The sequence below is a fragment of the Barbus barbus genome (assembly GCF_936440315.1).
Source record: "Barbus barbus genome assembly, chromosome: 25".
In the NCBI taxonomy this organism is placed as follows: Eukaryota; Metazoa; Chordata; class Actinopteri; order Cypriniformes; family Cyprinidae; genus Barbus; species Barbus barbus.
Genome location: NC_136753.1, coordinates 213264 through 235000, shown reverse-complemented (window position 1 = coordinate 235000; position 21737 = coordinate 213264). Strand labels below are relative to the sequence as shown.

At 41.8% G+C, this 21737-nt stretch overlaps 2 protein-coding genes across 5 annotated transcripts in view; one reads left to right on the top strand and one right to left on the bottom strand.

The window, feature by feature from the left end:
- The first annotated feature begins 2526 nt into the window (after nucleotides 1-2526).
- The window catches only part of LOC306844728 (T-cell acute lymphocytic leukemia protein 1-like), a 40610-nt gene continuing 21399 nt past the window's right edge, over nucleotides 2527-21737 (top strand). The window contains exons 1-5 of one of the 4 annotated variants that reach the window (XR_013781937.1): nucleotides 2558-2953; nucleotides 4877-5304; nucleotides 6486-6580; nucleotides 9565-10479; nucleotides 10679-13998. Coding sequence is in view for 1 of the 4 variants with exons in the window: in XM_079377085.1 (XP_079233211.1) it covers nucleotides 4961-5304; nucleotides 6486-6580; nucleotides 9565-10025 (900 nt within the window). In the remaining 3 variants the exon portion in view is untranslated. Of the gene's footprint in view, nucleotides 2954-4876; nucleotides 5305-6485; nucleotides 6581-9564; nucleotides 13999-21737 lie in introns of those variants that run through there. The other 3 variants (XR_013781938.1, XM_079377085.1, XR_013781936.1) reach the window with 3 other exon arrangements.
- The window catches only part of LOC306844727 (transcription activator BRG1-like), a gene marked incomplete at its 3' end in the record, with an annotated part of 39084 nt that continues 34035 nt past the window's right edge, over nucleotides 16689-21737 (bottom strand). Inside the window, exons 26-33 of the mRNA XM_079377084.1 lie at nucleotides 20972-21049; nucleotides 20660-20878; nucleotides 20324-20580; nucleotides 18099-18204; nucleotides 17908-18009; nucleotides 17699-17825; nucleotides 17426-17562; nucleotides 16689-16727 (exon numbers count right to left, since the gene is read on the bottom strand). Of these exons, the coding sequence (XP_079233210.1) occupies nucleotides 16689-16727; nucleotides 17426-17562; nucleotides 17699-17825; nucleotides 17908-18009; nucleotides 18099-18204; nucleotides 20324-20580; nucleotides 20660-20878; nucleotides 20972-21049 (1065 nt within the window). The remainder of the gene's footprint in view (nucleotides 16728-17425; nucleotides 17563-17698; nucleotides 17826-17907; nucleotides 18010-18098; nucleotides 18205-20323; nucleotides 20581-20659; nucleotides 20879-20971; nucleotides 21050-21737) is intronic.

Here is a 21737-nt window from a genome sequence, read left to right as displayed (position 1 = left end):
TTGTATGGCTGCTTGTTCAGGATGTTTTTTATGCAGGTAATTCCAGTTGTCCCAGAAATTGTTTGAATTTATGGATTCCTCAATAGTTTTTAGCTGATTTTTGATGTACTGTTCTCTCTTTTTTCTGAGTGTATTTTTATACTGTTTAAGTTCTTCACAATATTGATGGCGTAAATCTGCATTGTTTGGTTGTCTATGTTTTTGATTTGATAATTGTCTTAATTTTTTCCTTATGGTTTTACAGCCTAAATCAAACCATTTTTCATTTTCTTGTGTGGTTTTATGGATTTTCTTAGAGGATGTGAGGTTAGATAAATTGGCCAAATATTCAAATATATAATTGATGTTCTCTACAGCTAGATTGACACCATCTGGATTGCGAGGATGAATTCTGCCTAGAAAGTTGTCTATAAGTAAGCATACGTTTGGATGGTCAATTGCGGTCACATATTTTTCTGTGCTGTTTCGTGCCCATCTGTAATTCTCTCTAATGTTGTACAGCTTACTGGGCTGTGAGTGTATGCTCGTATTTGTTGTTCTTTTTAGGTATAGAGTAATTTGACTGTGGTCTGATAGGGGTGTTAGAGGTTTGACTGTGAATGCTCTGAAAGAGAATGAATCTAGATCTGTGATCATGTAATCAACCGTTGAGCAACCATGAAATGAACTATAGGTGTACCTTCCAAGAGAGTCCCCTCTCACCCTGCCATTGACGAGGTACAGATCGAGGCTTCGACAGAGCTCCAGCAGAAGCTTCCCGTTTTTATTCACTTGCTCATCAGAGTTATTTCTTGGGAAGTTTACAGTGTTTTGTGGGAAGCTCTGTCCAAAAATGTAGTTATTCCCGTTATCTGTGGTGTAGTCGGGAAGAGATCCTGTCCTGGCATTTAGATCTCCACAGATCAACACACTTCCCTGGGCCTGGAAGTGGTTAATTTCACTGTGGAGAGATTCAAAGATCTCCTCGTTATAGTATGGAGATTCAGAGGGAGGAATATAGACGGCACATAAGAAAACATCTTTAGTGGTTTGGGTAAGGTGCTTGTTGATTTTGAGCCAGATGTGTGATGCTTCTTTTTTAATTGTTTGGATGTATTTGTCAATTTCTTGTTTGTGCCAGATTATGATCCCCCCTGAATCTCTTCCACGTGTGATTTTTTTCATGTTTTCTAGAGGATAAAAATATTTCACAGTATCCTGGGGGACAAAGAGTGACTTCATCAGTTTTGCGCCATGTTTCCTGTAGTATTATTATGTCCATATCTGTTATGTTTTTTCTGAAATCTGAGGTTTGGGTTTTGTTACCAAAACTGGATGAGTTAATACCTTGTATGTTCCACATTGTAATAATTAATGATTTCATTTTGTCAACAAATGTAAAAATTCAACAATCTTAATATTTCTCTAGATCAATACAAACCCAAGTTCAACACAGTATCAAGGATCAAAGAGTGCATGTGTAAACAGATGTACATAGAGATAGTCTCTCTCTCTCTCTCTCTCTCACAGACACACACACTCACACTCACACACACACACAGACAGACACACACTCTCTCTCTCTCTCTCTCTCTCACACACAGACACAGACACACACACTCACACACAGGCTGATGAGGTGAGACCATATCTGTGATGCTGGACTGATTCTTTGTGTGATTCTGAAGTGGGTCTTTAAATGTGATTTCAATTGTTTTCAATAATTTTATAATAAAACACATTGGGTTTCATTTCATGCAGTTTTCAGTGTTTATGTGCACATTAAAAACACAAAGTCTCTGCCAGAGCGTATCGACACAACAGGTGCGTGAGCATATACAATTACTCTTACCCCTGCTCTAATGATGATCGATCCAGATTATTCTAAATGCTTAATTTGCATAAAAGCACCCAAACTGTCTTTCTGTGCAGCCCCACCTGTCTTCACCTTCAGAGCATCAGCGAGGCTTCAGAAGACCTTGTGTAGTTTTGTTCATGTTTTATTCACATTAATATTGTCAGGTAAATCAGAATGTGCTTTTCACAACATGCCATCATGCTTTGAACCCCAGCTGTGTTGTCATGTCACTCCTATTTTATTTTATTTATTGTATTTTTTTTTTACTTTTTTGTATGTAAAATCACCGTATGTTATTTTTGCATACATGTGGCTTCACTTGGTTCTTGTTTTTATAGTAAATTTACAATACATTTTAGTGTTAACTTGCTGATAAATCATGATTTCTGTGTGAAAATGTCAGTTCTCTGATTTAACACTCAGGTGTGTGTGTGTTGGTCAGTGAATGAGACGCAGTGTGTGTGGAGCAACGCAGTGAGGCCCGTGATGAAGATGTGATGATGAAGATGATAAACATCATAGTTCTCCAGAAGAAGAGAAATGCTGCTTTACTTTCAGTTTTGTACTTCAGTGTGAGAGAGAACTTTTACAATGTCGTTCAATTGTGATGTAAGTTCTGCTTCCTTTTGGTCGAGATCCAATAACCTTCAGTGTCTGAGGCTGACCAGAGGGAGAGAGACGGGTGGGGGGGCTCTTATCTCAGGACTGCAGGCACTTTTTTTTACTCTTATCAGCATCACCACATTGTACAAGTACATCCTCCTGTCCATCAGAGAGCGGAAAACTCTCTCTCTCTCTCTCTCTCTCTCTCTCTCTCTCTCTCTCTCTCTCTCTCTCTCTCTCTCTCTCTCTCTCTCTCTCTCTCATGCTCGAGCAGCATGTCTGTTGGTGATGGAGAGAGAGATGGGCACACGAGCATCACTTCTAGATCAGCGCATGTTCCGTCATTCCTGCGGTGAGGTCCTCGCTCCGTGTCTCTGATCTTCACTGAACGCTGGAGAATCTTGTGGAGAGCAGCGCTCAGGAACGGGAAGGAAGTGCGAGGAGGAGAGCGAGGGTGCGATCGCTTCACAGACGGCGTGAACGAAGACCACAGAGAAAGTGACCACAAACACGGTGAGTGACCGATGAGATCTCGCACCGCTTCGGTGATTTGATTCACGGCTTGTTCTTCAGAAGCAGTGTTGACACTCTGAATAACTTAATACGTTTATTCAGCACCACTGACATGAGAACAAACTCATTTGAGAATCAGAAAGTTCTTGTAAACTGACGTGGACATTAAAGACTCAGTGACAGAAACAGATGTTTGAAACGTCGGAGGAACGGCTGGAAGAATCGTGAAATGCGTGATGTTTCATGCGAGTGATCATCTGAAAACACGTGGAGCTTCTAGAACATCAAGTGTGTGTGTTTTGTTCAGGATAGGATTAGTCGTTATGAAAAAAAAAAATTCATTAAAAACTGGACAGAAAGAGGAACCAAATGTGAGGAATAACAGCCGACATTTAAAAGAGGGAAACGTGAAGGAAATATTTTGCAGAAGCGTGTGTTGGATCGCTCTTTGTGTCTGTGAGAGGATGTTCATGATCGATTGATTCGTCGACCCATCAATCGATCATGAACCAAACCCAGACAGACTCCTGGCTGTGAAAGATCTAAAGTTTTAACAGTGAATCCTCTTCTGCTCCTGATCCCATGATTATCAGTGTTTGTTGTTTAGTTGGGACATGTACTTGTCTAAAAGTGTTTTTCTTGCTCCTCAGATGAGCGCTCATGTTCACTGCATTAACTAGTTGAGTTCTGTTCACTGATTCAATGAGTCTTTTAGCAGTGAGTGTGTTTGTCAGTCACTGAACTGAGAGAACTGAACTGGAGTGACTCTGGATTCACCTGCAGTGTGAATGCGAATCTTAAATCCCCCGTATACTCACAGCACATTTACAGCATCCCAAGAGCACACCTACATATTACACACTCGCTGCGGACCAGCGGAAAGTTTGACGGTGTTTACAAGCAGAGTGAACTTTTCTGGAACCTTTCTGGTCTGGCAAGAGAAGTTTTTGTTTCAGGAGTTTGAAACCGCTTGCCAAGCCAAACGTTCCGGAAACCTTGCTCCGACCGGCAAACACAAAAGTTTGACCTCTTTTAGTTTGAAATGTCACACCAGTTTGTTCTTCATATGTGAGCCTGGACCACAAAACCAGGATCAATTTTTTTTTAAAATTGAGATGTATACATCATCTGAAGCTGAATAAATAATCTTTCCATTGATGTATGGTTTGTTATGATAGGACAATATTTGTCTGAGATACAACTATTTGAAAATCTGGAATCTAAGGGTGCAAAAAAATCTAAATATTGAGAAAATCACCTTTAAAGTTGTTCAAATGAAGTTCTTAGCAATGCATATTACTAATCAAAAATGAAGTTTTGATATATTTACGGTAGGAAATTGACTAAATATCTTCATGGAACATGATCTTTACTTAATATCCTAATGATTTTTGGCATAAAAGAAAAATGTATAATTTTGAGCCATACAATATATTTTTGGCTATTGACCAATTCAGAGTAGACGTCACAGTTACGTCACTTGTAGCTGCGCGTGCATAGTGGTGGCAGAAAAACACTGGTAACAAGTGGAGGTAAAATCCATGGAATGAGAATTTTTTTTGTGTGCCTTTTGATGTCAAAATCAGAATGCAAATCATTTTTATAGAATATTGTCGTAAAAGACGCCATTTGAAATCCAGATATTTAAACGGATAGACTATGGATGAAAACTTTTTGAAAATGACATATAATGACATATAATCTATAAACTCTTAGTACTGTATCCGTGTAATTCTCTAGCCTTATATCTCTCCGGGGTTTTCTGCAACCATGATGCGTGCGCATCCCGAATGTTTACAAACCTATAATTGGGCTATTGCTACTTATGACTGCTTTTGTGCTCCAGGGTCACATATATTTTATAATAGTAATATCATAATATGACTTCAGAGGCTGCTGTCTGCGACTGTTTTGTTGTTTCAGGACCAAACAGAAATCTGCAGGCCTCCCCATGAGGAGCGATGAGAAGAAGCTGAGAGCATCAGGAGCGATCATCCGTCTCGGATCATGATGGAGAAGAACAAGCCGCCCATCTCTCCGTCCTCTCCGTCTGTCCTCCAGCCCGTCAGTCCAGCTCGCTCCAATTCCCCCGATGCCAATGCAGCTCGAGATGCAGAGAGCCGTACGGATGCAGTCGAACCCGAGGCCAGCGCAGCCGAGACACCCCCCCGACGGAGCCCCCCCGCCGCCGTCTCCTCGCCGGCCCTCCCGCCCAACATCCCGGTCATCAGCCTGGCTCACAGCAAACCGCCGCTGCCTGCGCTCTCCCTGCTGACCGGCCTGCGCCCCGCGGAGCTGCGCCTGTCCCTGCTGCCTCCACCCTTCCTGCAGGCGCACCCCTTCATCAGCAGGTGAGGCCAGGTTACAGCGCTGTGATGCTGGAGGCGCTCGCCAGGGGCTGCTATCAGAGCTGGGCAGATCACTTACAAATTCTAATCCGTTACTGATTCCAAATTACATGACAAAAACTGTAGTTAGTAACGTAATCCACACATTTTAGGGAGTATAATCGGACTACTTTTTGATTACTTTTGTCCTAACTCATTTATCACATTAATTTAAATAGGATAGTCTTCCTAATCTACCATATCAATATAAAAATGCAAAGAAAAATAATGTATATTCCATTCATTGTTTTTGATAACATGAAGTGCATTAAACGTTACATTACATCGTCAAGGCTTCCCAAACTGCAGTTCATAAGGGAATTGCAGATTGTCTGTTTAATGAAAAGCAAGTAATTAATTAAATCATAAAAAATCATTTTAAAATAGCATCAATCAAAATAAAATATTTATAAAAAACTGTAAACATTTTATTTGTTTACCTGCATGTCATGTGACCATTAACCAACATCAGAGAACTGTAAACATGCAAATATTCAAATATTTTATTTTAAAATCTTAGGGGTACTTTAAGTAAATATATTGGAAATTGGTTCTGCTGACAAAAAAATTGGGATTCCATGTAAATAAGAGATAATGCAATTTTTAAAATATGAAAAAGAAGAATTTGTGGGAATCAAATTATGAATAGCTAATCGCTATTGAGTGGATATGTAATCATGTAATCAATAAAAAGTAACTGTAGTCTGATTATTTTAAAATGTTAATTTAAACTAATTACAAGTACTTTATTTTTGGAATCTGATTAGGTAATCCAGATCACATGTAATCAGTTAATACCCAGCTCTGGATGCTGTTCAGTGTTAGGGTTAGTTAGAGTCTGACCGGTCGTTTGAGTCATGTTCTGAGGTTTATAGGGTGTTCTGGTGGTCCCTAGGATATCCTGTGTTCTTGGTTGTTAAAACCTGGTTGGTTAAAGATTCTTCAGCTGTTTTCTGCTGCAGCAAGTGCAAATGGTTCAGAATGAATGGATCTATCTGAGCTGTGTGCTGTAATGAGGACAGAGCCGTGACAGTCACGTTTGTCCAATCAGTGACAGACGGTCATCAAACACTCAGGATTGCTTTTATAGATTTATTTTCCTCCTTCAACTCCTCATGTTGCAGTGTTTTCTCTCCTTCTCTCAGCTCTTTCCTCGGACCATCGGGAAGCTTCGGGATCTTCGGTAACGCTCGTATGAAGAGACGTCCGTCCACACACTTTGAACTGGAGCTCAATGACGGTATGTTGTTTAATCTGTGGGTGTTTCGTGAAAAATTAATTGTGAGGAGACACTAGGGTTATCAAAAGTTGGTACTGAAAAAAAATGTGCCAGTGCCAGCATGTCACACAAGCTTTTGGAGTGCTGTTGAGCGGATTCTGAAACGCCGCTGATTGGCCATTGTTTTCACGTGCTCAATGCACAATCACAGACATTTCTGTTGAGCGCGTGAACACAATGGCTGTATTCACAGTTTTTTTTCAGTTGCTTTGGTGCACTTCTCAAATCATCCTTAATATTTGCAAAGAAGTATGTGCATTTCTCAAAACAATTCATACAAACAGCACCACACAATGGATTACCTGCAAAAGCCTGTAATTTACTCAAAATCTTTAGTTCATCTATTAAAAGTAAGTATTTGTCAGTTTACATATCAGTGCCATCAGAATGAAAAGTTCTTGTCATTTGTTACAAAACAAGGTCAAGTCAAAATGCTTAGTCATGTTGTCAATATAACAGTGCATTCTGTTAGTATTACCTGCTGTAATTTTGATTGAAAGGGATATTGATTGAAAGAGACAGGATAGGATTCACAGTTACACTTTTACTTGTGTTCTGACAAAATAAAAACATTACAATGTCATTGTGATTATAGAAAAGAAAAACAAATATGAGCGTAAAGGTGAAAAGTTTGACAACTAGATCAACCATTTTGCATTTAAAGGGGTCATATGATGCGATTTCATGCTTTCCTTTCTCTTTGGAGTGTTACAAGCAGTTTGTGCATAGATAAGATCCCTAAAGTTGCGAAGACTAAAGTCTCAAAACCAAAGAGATATTCTTTATAAAAGTTAAGACTCGTCCACGCCCTCCTAAAACGCCTCATTTAAACACGCCCCACATGTGTCTATGTCACGGTTTGGGAAGATTTGCAAAACACCACCCAAATGTATACGCAATGAAAGAAGGCGGAACTATTATTCTGGCTGTAGTGTTGTTGCTGCCGCCAGCACCATGTCCTGGAGATGCTGTGTTTCATTGTGAAAGAGAAACTACTGTGTTTGGGCTTCCAAAGAGGACACAACTAGAAATCAGTGGCTATTGTATTTACAACACTGTTCAACAGTTCAACCCAAATATTAGAGTGTGTGCAGCGCATTTTACGAAGGACTATTTCCTGAAGCTGGAAGAGCAGCCTACAATGCCCTAGTACTGAGCCTTGAGGTACTCATACTGCACTTGTGATCGATATGATACCTCTTCATTCACTGCTACGAACTGATGGCGGTCAGATAAGTACGATTTGAACCATGCTAATGCACTTCCACTAATGCCAACAAAGTGTTCTAGTCTATTTAAAAGAATGTTGTGGTCGATAGTGTCGAACGCAGCGCTAAGATCCAGTAGAACTAATAAAGAGATACAACCACGATCAGATGATAGAAGCAGGTCATTTGTAACTCTAATGAGAGCAGTCTCAGTACTATGATACGGTCTAAATCCTGACTGGAATTCATCACAGATACTATTTTTCTCTAAGAAGGAATATAATTGTGAGGATACTACCTTTTCTAGTATCTTTGACAGAAAAGGGAGATTTGAGATCGGTCTGTAATTAACTAGATCTTTGGGGTCAAGTTGTGTTTTTTTAATGAGAGGCTTAATAACAGACAATTTGAAGGTTTTTGGGACATATCCTAATGACAGTGATGAATTAACAATAGCCAAAAGAGGATCTATGACTTCTGGAAGCAGCTCTTTTAATAGTTTAGATGGAATAGGGTCTGACATGCATGTTGTTGGTTTAGATGATTTAACAAGTTTATACAATTCTTCCTCTCCTATAGTAGAGAATGAGTGGAATTGTTCCTCAGGGGATCTATAGTGCACTATCTGATGCGATACTCTAGCTGACGGCTGCATGGTTACAATTTTAAGTCTGATAGTATCGATCTTGGAAGTAAAGTAGTTCATAAAGTCATTACTGCTGTGCTCTTGGGAAATGCAGATGCTTTATTTTTCGTTAATTTAGTGACTGTATTGAATAAATACCTGGGGTTATGCTTGTTTTCTTCTAGACGAGACGAAAAGTAATCAGATCTAGCAGTTTTTAATGCTTTTCTGTAGGATAGGGTACTTTCCCGCCAAGCTATACGAAATACCTCTAGTTTTGTTTTCCTCCAGCTGCGCTCCATTTTTTTAAAAATCGACGCGTTTCAGAAAGGCAGAGCATAGAGGAGCAACAATAATGTACAGTATGTGGAAAATGTGTGTTTTTTTAACCCTAAATCGCATAAACATTACACCAAATACACAAAATAGTGTTCATTTTGGCAACATCATATAACCCCTTTAATCAGAATCAGAATCAGAATGAGCTTTATTGGCCAAGTATGTTTACACATACAAGGAATTTGTTATAGTGACAGAAGCTCCACAGTGCAACAGAAGGACAGTAACAGGACAGGACACAGGTAATGAAACAAAATAACAAGAAATAGCCAATGACCAATGTACAAAGCAGCAAAAAAATAAATAAAAATACACAATATATAATATATAATATAGGCGACTATGTATGTACAGGTCAAGTATGTGCAAATTAGAAATGAGAAAATAAAATAAGTGAGTGTGGTGAATGGATAATGTATTAGTTGTGTGTTCTACGTTTATTTATTGAGTGTTCATGAGATTTATTGACTGAGGGAAGAAACTGTTCCTGTGTCTGGTCGTTCTGGTGCTCAGAGCTCTGTAGCGTCGACCAGACGGTAACAGTTCAAAGAGGGAGTGTGCTGGATGTGAGGGGTCCAGAGTGATTTTACCAGCCCTTTTTGCTCACTCTGGATAAGTACAGTTCTTGGAGAGTGGGGAGGGTTGTACCAATGATGTTGTACTAATGATGAGCTAATGACTAGATGTTTTGAGGGGTAAGACTACTGTACACTACTGTTCAGTTTTCACACTCTTCTTCGTCATGAAAGCTCAGCTGTGTGGTTTTCCTCCAGGTCCTCCTCAGAAAATGGCTCGGCGTGTCTTCACTAACAGCCGCGAGCGCTGGCGGCAGCAGAACGTGAACGGCGCTTTCTCCGAGCTCCGCAAACTCATCCCGACCCACCCGCCCGACAAGAAGCTCAGCAAGAATGAGATCCTGCGCCTCGCCATGAAGTACATCAACTTCCTGGTGCAGCTGCTGAAGGACCAGAGCAACGGTCAGTGTGAAGACGCGGTGGAGGACGGGAAGAAGGACGGGAGCGAGGCTTTGGGGAACAGCGGCTCCCGTGACAACAGAGACTCCACAGACTCCGTGACTGTGCTGACGGCGTCCTCGGGCTCCAGCTGTTACGGAGACACGGACAGCGAGGAGAGCTCGGGAACCTGTGGCATCCAGACTAAACACGGCCGAGGCATCACGGAGAAGGTCCAGGAACAGATACTGAAGGTCACAGCGAGCAGCTACCAGCGGTGACCAGCGCTAACCACCTGAAACTGACATGTTGGAGGAACGTTCAACCAGGGTTGCCAGGTTTACACAACAAAACCTACCCAATTGCTACTCAAAAAGTGCATTTCGAGGGGGGGGGTGCTCAGTTAAAATCACGTTCTGGAGGTAAAATACACATTTTATTGCAGGGTTCCCCTGGTAAAATTCCCATCTTAGGGGCTAAACATCACTTTATTGTGGTCGCTTAAACCCACGGACATGAAAAACAACCTGCGGAAACAGTGTTAGAGCAGCCCAATTCCCTCAGGAAAGCTATGGACTTGGCAACACTGTGTTCAACCCTCAACGCATAGAAAATCTGTGGAGTGACAGTGATTCATGTTTGGTGTGTCTCGTGATCCTTCATGTCTGCCACTTCTCCATTTAGTTTCCTAACTGCAAAAAAAAGGCTTATCTTAGTATTATTGTCTTGTTTCTAGTCAAAATATCTAAAAATTCTTAAATCAAGGTGCATTTACTAGATAAGCAAAATTAAGTGCACTATTTTACTTATTCCACTGGCAGATAATTTTGATTATTTTAAGCAAAATGCACTTATATTTAGCCTTGTTTCAAGCAGGAAAAAAAAACAATTCGTACGTCATTTTGCTTATCTAGTAAATGCATCTTGATTTAAGAATTTTATGATATTTTGACCAGAAACAAGACAATAATACTAAGTAAGCTAAGCCTTTTTTTGCAGTGGTCTCACTGATATTTGAAGGAGCTGTGTGTGGCTCGGTCAGGGAATAAATAGTCCGTGGGTTCCTGGTGTGATCGTGGGTACCTCAAACTTCACATCTGTGACGTCTGACTGGATTATTTAATAATGTGTTGATCTTCTGAAAGCATCACGACTCTTTCCTGCTGAATGGAGACATCATCTTCTCTGTCTTCTGTCCTGTGGACGTCTGAAGTTCAGCGGCGTCTTCAGGAGGATTATAGAGGATCTGTGGTAGCTCCATCTGAGCTAGTAAATGTTTGGATGATGTGAAGCTGTAATTATGTGGCTTGCGTTCAACTGATTTTGGTCTGAATAAATTAAACATGATAGTTTGAGATTTTTCTCTCATTTTCACTTCCTAATGAACACGGGAGGCTTTTAGCACTAGTGCAACACAATGAAGAGCAAAGGAAGAGCATTAAGTGTGTCAGTGATCCATAGAGAATTATGGGAAATGTAGTTTTGTAGTTTATGAGCTGGATAAGACCTTGTCCACACTAATACGTTTTCATTTGAAAAGCACGTTTTTCGCTCTGTTTTGGCCTTGTGTCCACACTGAGACGGTGTTTTTGTGGAAAATGGAGCTTTTTGAAAACGCTAAATTTGAAAAGGCTGTTTTTGTGTTGTAGTGTGGATTGTGGAAACGGAGGCTTTTGAAAACGATGGCGCATGTTTAGTCATGGGACGCATATTGTTCCAGTAGATATGTGTTTATACTTGTATTGTATCTGTTATGTGCTATTCACTTTTACACTATTGCAACAGATGTTACTTTGTACACTCTTCGTATCACAGTCCTGCAAAGATGACAGAAAATTTACTTGCGATTGCAGTTTGCGGCAAAACATGAGTGCAGTTGCGTTTCAGATCAGACATACAGTCGCGAGTGACCTGAACGCCTCAGTGAATGCTGGGATATTTACCTAAATATAATAATCCTGCCAGAAGAATTGCATAAAAATGTATCGTGTATCCTCTGTCAGCTTTTTGAGGCTTTACGCATGCGCAGTAAAGCAGATTTAACGTTTTCTGACATTTCAGTGTGGATGAGAAACTTTTGGAAAACGCTAGTGTGGACAGAGAGCTTTTTAAAATGTATCCGGATTAATGTAGACACCAGCCCCGCAGAAAACCTCTCATGCTCCGTATTAAAACAAAACAAAACATTTACATTTTACAACTGAGCTCCTTCATTCGATTTCAATGTTATGATTTTTTTATTATTAGGCATGTCGTGAAAACATGCTGTTATTGTCAGTGGCTTGATTTCATGTCAATGTGTTTACTAGTATACACTCTTAAAAATAAAGGTGCTTAAAAGGTTCTTCACAGTGATGCCATAGAAGAACCATTTTTGGTTCCACAAAGAAACATTCAGTCAAAGATTCTTTAAAGAACCATCTCTTTCTTACCTTTTTATAATCTGAAGAACCTTCTTTCGCCACAATCAAACAGAAAGGTTCTTCAGATGTTAAAGGCTCTTTATGGAACCATTTAGACAAAAAGGTTCTTCTGTGGCATCGTAAAGCACCTTTATTTTTAAGAGTGTATTCAGTTATTGGGGTTTAAGCAGTCTCACGCTCACTAAACCCGACCGATGCTGTGAAGCTGTTGTTTTACGGCATGCTGCGTATGTTCTCGACTCGTTCTCCAGGGTGGATGTGTCTTCTGCACTTATTGTGTCCCTCGGAGCAGATGGGACGTCCTCTGGCCCTTGTGTGATCAGGATTTTCCAGGATTTTTCATCATAGAGTGCCGGGACAGGAAAATATTTTTTTTGTTTAAAAAAAGGCCCGTCCTGTAGCCGGACACAGTTTATCCATGACAGAAGCATGAGAATATGAGCGGGATGGAAAAACTGTGACGCTGTTCGGCCGAGCTGTTTTTCCCACTGCAGCTGTGGCAGCGGAGTGTGTGTGCATGGGGTCAGAGGTCAGCTGTGGGTTTGACTGCTTCTCGTGTATCAGGTGTCCAGGAAGCTCCTACAGTTGCTGCTGTCTCATCGCCAGTCAACCGTCTTCCTGCCACGGAGCGCTTGCGGATGCACAGTTATGAAAAGGTGGGAAGAAAGAAAAAGTGAAAATCATGCGCACACACTCGAGCGAACCGCATTGCAGGAAGGGAGACTTGCGTAACGCTGTAATTCAGGGTGGAATGACACGCCACAGACACTCATGTGGTTCGGGGATATGCCAGTGTTTCCCGTCTCTCTGCGCTCTGATACTGAGGTTCTGGGGGCAGACGGCTGGTGTGTGAGACAGAGATAACAACCCCCCCAATGCCCCGAAGCAGGGCATTATGGGTACCACACCCTCAGTGCTGGCACTGCGCTCGGCCACCTGCACCATTTCATCATGCCTGCAGTGGTTGCCACGGTTACGACATCCCTGATGACACTGAGCACTTCCTCTAGCCGAGGACACACACACCACACACTTACACACCACACACACGCACTTTGTTTTTGTGAAAAGTGGGGACTCTCCATAGGCGTAATGGTTTTTATACTGAACAAACTGTGTGTGCTATTGCCCTACACCTAAACTTAGCCCTCACAGGAGACTGAGCATTTCTACTTTCCCCCTTTTGTTTTTGACAGAATGACTAAATCATCTGCAAAGAGGAGACATTTGATTTCTGCTTCAGTTAGGGTTGGGCCGGGGGCAGTCCAATTGTTTAATTCTTTGGCTAATTCATTTATATAAATGTTAAACAGAGTGGGGCTCAATGGGCAACCTTGTCTAACTCCTCGTCGTTGAGAGAGAAATTCTGTTCGTTTGTTCCCTATTTTTACAGCACATGTATTGTTTTTATATATGGTACTGATTAGATCGAAAGTTTTCCCTCCAATCCCGTTCTCCAGTAGTTTTAGAAAGAGTCCTTCATGCCAGATTGAATCAAAAGCTTTCTCAAAGTCAATAAAGCAAGCAAAGATTTTGGTTTTGTTTTGGTGTATGTGCTTATCAATGATAGTGTGGAGGGTATAAATGTGGTCAGATGTTCTGTGTTTGGGCAGAAATCCAGTTTGACTTTTCTCCAAGATTTTGTGGGTTTTGAGAGTTTTGTAATCGTATGTTAATAATCGAACAGAATATTTTCCCCAGGTTGCTATTGACACACATGCCTCTGTAACTGCTTGGCTCGAACTTGTCTCCGTGTTTAAAGATTGGGTGTAATTAGGCCTTGATTCCAGGTGTCTGGGAAATATCCTACACTCAAAACAATGTTGAATAATTTGGTTATTGCAGTTTTGAATTTGTGTATTTGATCATTTCATGTAATATTCCATCAATGCCACATGCCTTGTTGGGTTTCAGTGCATGTAGTCTGGCTGTTAGCTCATTTACTGTGATCGGGAAATCCAGCAGATTCTGATTGGCTTTCATTTTTTCTTTCAGGATTTCTAATTTGGTTTTTTTCATTTCGAGCAGGATTTGTTTCAATTGTTTTGTACAGATTTTCAAAGTGTGTCCTCCATATGTTTTCATTTTGAATGGCCAATTCTTCCTTTTGTGGTCTATAGAGAGTGGTCCAGAAGTTACTGGTATTTATTGATTCCTCCATTGTTTGAAATAATTGTTCTATATGCTCTTCCTTTTTTTCTTTTAGAGTTTGTTTTGTACAGTTTAAGAGCTTCATGATATTGAAGGAGTTCTTGGTTGTCAGGATCTCTGTTTTTTTTATTTGATAGATTGCGTATGTCCTTCTAATTCTTTTACACTCATCGTCAAACCACGTTTCATTGGTGTTTTTTTGGTTTTCTTTTTGATGATTTTTTTCAAATTGCACATGGATGCTTAGATCACTCATACACTCTCACACTCTCTCTCTCTCTCTCTCTCTCTCTCTCACACTCTCTCTCTCTCTCTCTCTCTCTCTCTCTCTCTCTCTCTCTCTCACACACACTCACTCACTCACTCACTCACTCACTCACTATCACGCACACACTCACTCACTCACTATCACACACACTCACTCACTCACTCACTCACTCACTCACTCACTATCACACACACACACACACACACTCACTCACTATCACACACACACACACACACACTCACTATCACACTCACTCACTCACTCACTATCACACACACACACACACACACACACACACTCACTCACTCACTATCACACACACTCACTCACTCACTCGCTCACTATCACGCACAAATATCACACACACTCACTCACTCACTCACTCACTCACTATCACGCACACACACACACACACACACACTCACACTCACTCACTATCACACACACTCACACTCACTATCACGCACAAATATCACACACACACACACACACTCACTCACTATCACGCGCACACACACACACTCACTCACTCACTATAACACACACACACACACACACACTCACTATCACGCACACTCACGATCACGCGCACACACACACACACACTCACTCATTATCACGCACACACACACACACACACACACACACACTCACTCACTATCACACACACACTCACTCACTCACTATCACACACACACTCACTCACTCACTATCACACACTCACACTCACTCACTCACTATCACACACACACACACACACACACACACTCACACTATCACACACACACACTCACACTATCACACACACTCACTCACTCACTATCACACTCACTCACTCACTATCACACACACTCACTCACTCACTCACTATCACACACACTCACTCACTCACTATCACACACACTCACTCACTCACTCACTATCACACACACTCACTCACTCACTCACTCACTATCACACACACTCACTCACTCACTCACTCACTATCACACACACACACTCACTATCACACTCACTCACTCACTCACTCACTCACTCACTCACTATCACACACACTCACTCACTCACTATCACACTCACTCACTCACTCACTATCACACACACTCACTCACTCACTATCACACACACACACACACACACTCACTCACTATCACACACACACACACACACTCACTCACTATCACACACACACTCACTCACTATCACGCACAAATATCACACACACACACTCACTATCACGCACAAATATCACACACACACACACACACTCACTCACTCACTCACTATCACGCACACACACACTCACTCACTCACTATCACGCACGCGCACACACACACACACTCACTCTATCACGCACGCACACACACACTCTTTTTGTGGTTTATGGGGACTCCATAGGCGTAATGGTTTTTATACTGAACAAACGGTGTGTGCTATTGCCCTACACCAACCCTACACCTAAACTTAGCCCTCACAGGAGACTTTGCAGTTTTAGATTTTCAAAAAAACACCATTTAGTATGTTTTTTAAGCCTTTTGAATTACGGGGACATAGGCAGTGTCCTCATAAACCACCTTCATATTGTAATACCTCTGTCATACCCATGTCATTATACACATTTGTGTCCTCATAAACCACATAAACATGCACACACACACACACACACACACACACACACTCACACTCACACTCACACACACACACACACACACTCACACCGCTTGTACAGCAAAACAACGATCATATAAGCATATAATAACAAGCAGCTTCTAAGCTATTACATCTATACTATACATGCTAATGTTCTGCTAATGACACACTAGTGCGATTACCGGACAGGTTACTGGGGTTTTACTAGATCATTTGACAGATAGTCCCAAATGTTGCCCTTCTAGAACAGCAACATCTAATATTCAGTGTCACAGAAAGGTTACGAGGTCTAAACAGAATCTCGTCCAGGTCTGAAGTACAGGCGGAGACTCCTTCTTCCTTCACGAGCGAATGATGAAACGCATGATTATTCTGGGTGCTGATGAAGGGATGATTGTTTTCTTCAACTGTATGGTGTGTATTTGTATCTTTAGTGGTTTGCTGTGGATCTTCATCCCTGCTCTTCCTCACTGGCGCTGTTGGATCGATCCTGAACAAACACGAGAGTCACACACACACACACACACACACACACACACACACACGTGATTTAAACAGCACACGCATCATTAATGTAGTTTGATGTGATTCAATGTTTTGTGTGTGTGTGTGTGTGAGAGAGAGTGTGTGTGTACAAGTTTATATATCCTGGTGGGGACTTAAACCTGAATACACAGACTCATGGGGACTCTTGTCACGGTGGGGGTCCCGTGGGTACAAAAGCTTATAAATCATACAGAATGAGTTTTTGTGGAGAAAGTAAAACTGCAAAGTCTCCTGTGAGGGCTAAGTTTAGGTGTAGGGTTGGTGTAGGGCAATAGAAAATACAGTTTGTTCAGTATAAAAACCATTACGCCTATGGAGAGTCCCTACAAGGATAGGTGAGTGAGTGTGTGTGTGTGTGTGTGAGACCAAATGTACCCACAAGGATAGTAAAATCTGAAATTTTTGACATTGTGGGGCCGGCCTGGGGTCCCCATGAGGGGAAAAAATGATTAAACATAGTAAATGATGTTTATCTGAGTGTAAGAATGCAGACAGGTTTTCTGTAAGGGGTAGGTTTAGGGTTAGGGTTGGGTTAGGGGACAGAAAATATAGTTTGGTCAGTATAAAAGTAATAGAAGTCTATGGAAAGTCCCCACAATTCACAGAAACCTTGAAACCTGTGTGTGAGTGTGTGTTTGTCACCTCCTCCTGCTCATCATCTGTGTCATCGTCACTAACAACAGGTTTCGCTCGTGTTCTCGCAGTTCTCCTGCGTCCTCTGCCGCGCTCTGCACTTCTGTCCTTACGGCTCAGTTTAATCTTCAACTTCATGGATCGAGCTGCACACACACACACACACACACACACACACACGTGTTACAGAGATACACATGGTCAGTAGTTCCTCTCTACAGGTGGCGTCCAGCTAACAGTTATTCACACATTTTCATGCATTTTTGCATTTATTTGACTGACTCTCTGAATCAGAGCCTTCGTCCTCTTCATCTTCCTCACTCTCCTCTCCGTCACTCTCCTCCTCTCTCTCGATCTTCTGACGCAGGCTGGTGAACACAGACTGCAGCACGATAGAGTCCTCATAGATCTGACACACACAAGAGCACATACATCTGTAGAACAGTGTGTTTCCAGAGTGAGTTGTGTGTGTGTGTGTGTGTGTGTCGGACCAGTGATCCCTCCAGGTTGAAGGTCTGAGCATTCTGGCACAGCAGCATGACGTCTCTCTCCAGGTCGTTGAGGCTGCGGTATCGATGGCTCCGGATGCGCTCCTGCTCACACACACACACACGCACGGAATGAAAGCTGCGCTCACAGACGCTGTTCAAGGATTCAGTAACGTTATGATCCACACACTCACCTTGATCTTCCTGAAGTCCACAGGTTTGCGGATCAGCTCGTAGTACTCGGGCAGCTCCTTGCGCGACGGCAGCTGGATGAACACCTCGCTCAGCTGACGGCCATTACTAACATTCACAACAGCACCAGACAAACACACATCAGTCACGGACCTTTGGTGAGGAATAATTCCTCTCCAGCTGACCTATGACCCATCCTCCAAACCTTCACTGACAGACCAGAGTCTCCAGAAACAATGAGACACTGGCTGCGTTTTCATGCACAATTTTTGTTTCAATTGGACTGAATTCATTGCGATTGATGAATCTGAATGTAGTGTTTACATGAACGCTAGATAAAGTGATAGGACTGATGTGCGAGTTTATGTCACAAGCTTCAAATTAATAGATTTTTTTTTTTTACATGCACACACTACACAAATATAGAGTTTCTCACTGTTTGCACATGATGACCACTCTCCTACACTTTCTTTATTTGTTTTAAACTGCAGAATTAATATTTATTTCTTTCTGGATAAATGTAGATATGAACCCTGTGCCGTGCTGCTTATATTTATCACGCAGTAAAACATGTAAATGTAGCCACTGAGAAAACACCAGGGGCTCTACTTTAACGATCTAAGCGCATGGTCTAAAGCGCACGGCGCAGGCGCATTTAGGATGTGTCCAAATCCACTTTTGCTAGTTTAACGATGGGAAAAACGGTCGGTGTGCCCGGCGCGTGGTCTAAAAGGGTTGTCCATATTCTCTTAATGGGTGATGGGTGTGTTTGGGGCATAACCTGCAATGAACCAATCAGAGTCTCATCTCCCATTCCCTTTAAGAGTGAGTTGTGCTCGTGCCATGGCGGATTCACTATTTACACGGCAAGTGCAAAGAATGAACGTGTCTCCAGAGTAACGGAGCTGCTCGTGCGCAAGCAAAACGCATTTGGTCTCGTACTGTATCGTGTATCTTGTCAGTGTGTGCACTTGCTTGGCCATTTTTAGTTGATAAACAGGAAAGTGGGTCCAGCTGAATTGAAATGATCATTTGTTGGATTGGTATAAAAAAGGTTATTATACCGCGGCAGCGGTCGCGGCAGTCGTCGTGTGAAGCCCTCTTAGTGTGAAGACCAAAGAGTGTAAAGACCATCGACTACCGTGCGACTCCACCGGGCAGGGACACCGGCAAGGGATAGTAGTATCGCTTTTTATTTAATTTTTTCATTGATATGTTTATTATTGAAATGTTGTTATATGCATGTGACAATTTTATTTAATTTCTTTATTTTCTTAAATATGTGGGTAGATAGTATTTATAGAGTTGTAACTTTTTAGTTTTAGTTACTTTTTCATATTTGTAAGTCGCTTTGGACAAAAGCGTCTGCTAAATGACAAAAGTAAAAAAAAAAAGTAAAGTAAATAGGTAGCCTAATTCTGATACATGCAATAACTATCCATTATGACATGTAGGCATTTTTATATTTATGTAGCCTACACAATAATAATATTTTAAAAACAATTGTCTTAATGGCCACCATGGCCGGGATCGGGCAGTCAAAGAGTTCAGGGACGGCATCCATCTCAGGAACAATCCTTTAATTTGTAATATTTGGCATGTTTGAGTGCTGCTGCGCGTCTATGTGTGTGTGTGTAAGAAGCAGAGTGTACGTTCCTTGTGGACCCGCCTATAGGCACATATTACTAACATGCTCTTTAAATAGCAAAAAATACTTCGTCATTGACTTTAGACCAGGTTTTAGTTAGTCAATGGCGCAGTCTATTTCAGTTGTCTCAAAATAGCAATGTACCAACAAATAGCCTGAACACACCTGGCTTTCAGACCAGCACACCCATGAGTGCACAGATGGGCACAAATGCATTTGCTATTTAAACAACGTGCCGCAGGACATGAAAATGAAACATGCGTCGGGCTGAAACTAGCAAAAAACGCTTGCGTCACGCCTGGCGCCGCATTGCACCAGGTGTATGATAGAGCTCCTGCTGTTACAGACCTGCAGCAGCCTAACGCTCAATATCATCAACAACATCACGGATCTGCTCTCGGCATCAGGAGGATCTGCTGTGTTCTGTGAGTGACATACACAACCACGTTCATGAGAAACACCTGATGACACAAGAAGCCGTCCCCAGGTCCAGAACCATCAGCTGTCCTACTTTACCATTTGTCTCAGCTCTGGCCTGTACTTTCCTCAACCTCTACTGGAAACCACTCTGATACTCACTTCTCCTTATATTTAATAACAGCGTCCACAATCTTCTTCATCTTCTTGGTGAGTGACGGAGGGTTCGGCGAAAGCTTCTCAGATGGCGGGCGACCTCGCTTCTTCTGTCTTTTGCCGTCGTCGTCTCTCTCTCGTCCCCCGCGAGCGCCCGAAGTGGAGGCGATGGCGTCCGGATCCCGATCGCGCCTCCTCTTCCGAGTCGTTTTCTTGTGTCGCACCTCCTCCTCGATCTCCTCCAGGGTCCCATCCTCGATCGCCTGAGAACAGAGGGATCGCTCAGAAACATCCAGCAGAGGAAGAGAAACAGATGGGTGAGGGAATGAAGCAAAGTCTGACCTTTAGCCACTGTTTCTCTGTGAGCGAGTCGCTGTAATCCACCTCCTTCCTCTGACGCGAGCCGCGGCCGAACATCTTCTCCTCTTCTTCCTCACAGGTGAGTCTTTCCACCTCAGCGTCATCTTTCATGATCCACGTGGGCAACTCGTCCTCCTCCATGAGACGAGGCTTTCGCTTCGGATTGCGAGCTTCCTCGCGGCGGCGATCCAGATCCATGCGCTGCGCAGAAACAAAGAGACAGTGGAAGCTCATTTGGATTCGATCTGGATTTGGTGATCAATGCTGACTGTGTTAGAGAAAGTGAAATGATACCATGAACTGGTCAAACTCGTCTTCACTCCTGGCGATCATCTGATTTACAGTCTCATCGTCCGGCACCTCGTCCTCTTCCTGACGGAGAAACAGATGCAAGCAATCAGAAGAGCTTCAGAGGAACAGAACAGACAGAAAACATTCATGACCATGTTTACATGAAGGTTTTGATGCTTCACAGCTTCTAGGATATTACTGTAGACAAGCTGATCCGCATATTCTGAAAAAACAACATTCTCTCGCTCAATCCTAGAGATGCTCTTATTATCATCAGATCATAATAAAACCATGTTATAATATTTATGTACAAAACCGGCCTCACAAACCTTTGTAAACATTTGCAAACACATCTTTATAGTGATTAATTTCATTCTCACTTTTTCTTATGTTTGTAAGACAAATCTCTTCCAAAATGTGTTTGAGATCTTAAAAATGTAGAGTTTCCTCGTAACTCCTAGAATTACGTTTGTATGGATGTGCAAAATACTGTGTTACAGTTGATATTCTGAATAAGGTGTTTGCATGACTCAATATTCAGGATAATATCATACCTCCTCATCAGCCTCATTGGGATTTGACTAAATCAGTTTACGGGAGTTTTCATGATGCATTAGTTAATAAAACAAAAGCAAATTCCCTTTAAAGTGGTCATGACATTGTTTTTTTTATTATTTTAATATGTTCCTTGAGGTTCTCTTATAATGTTACTAAAGTTTTTGCACAGAAAAACAACAAATAAATGTGTGTAAAAATGATCATTTTCAAC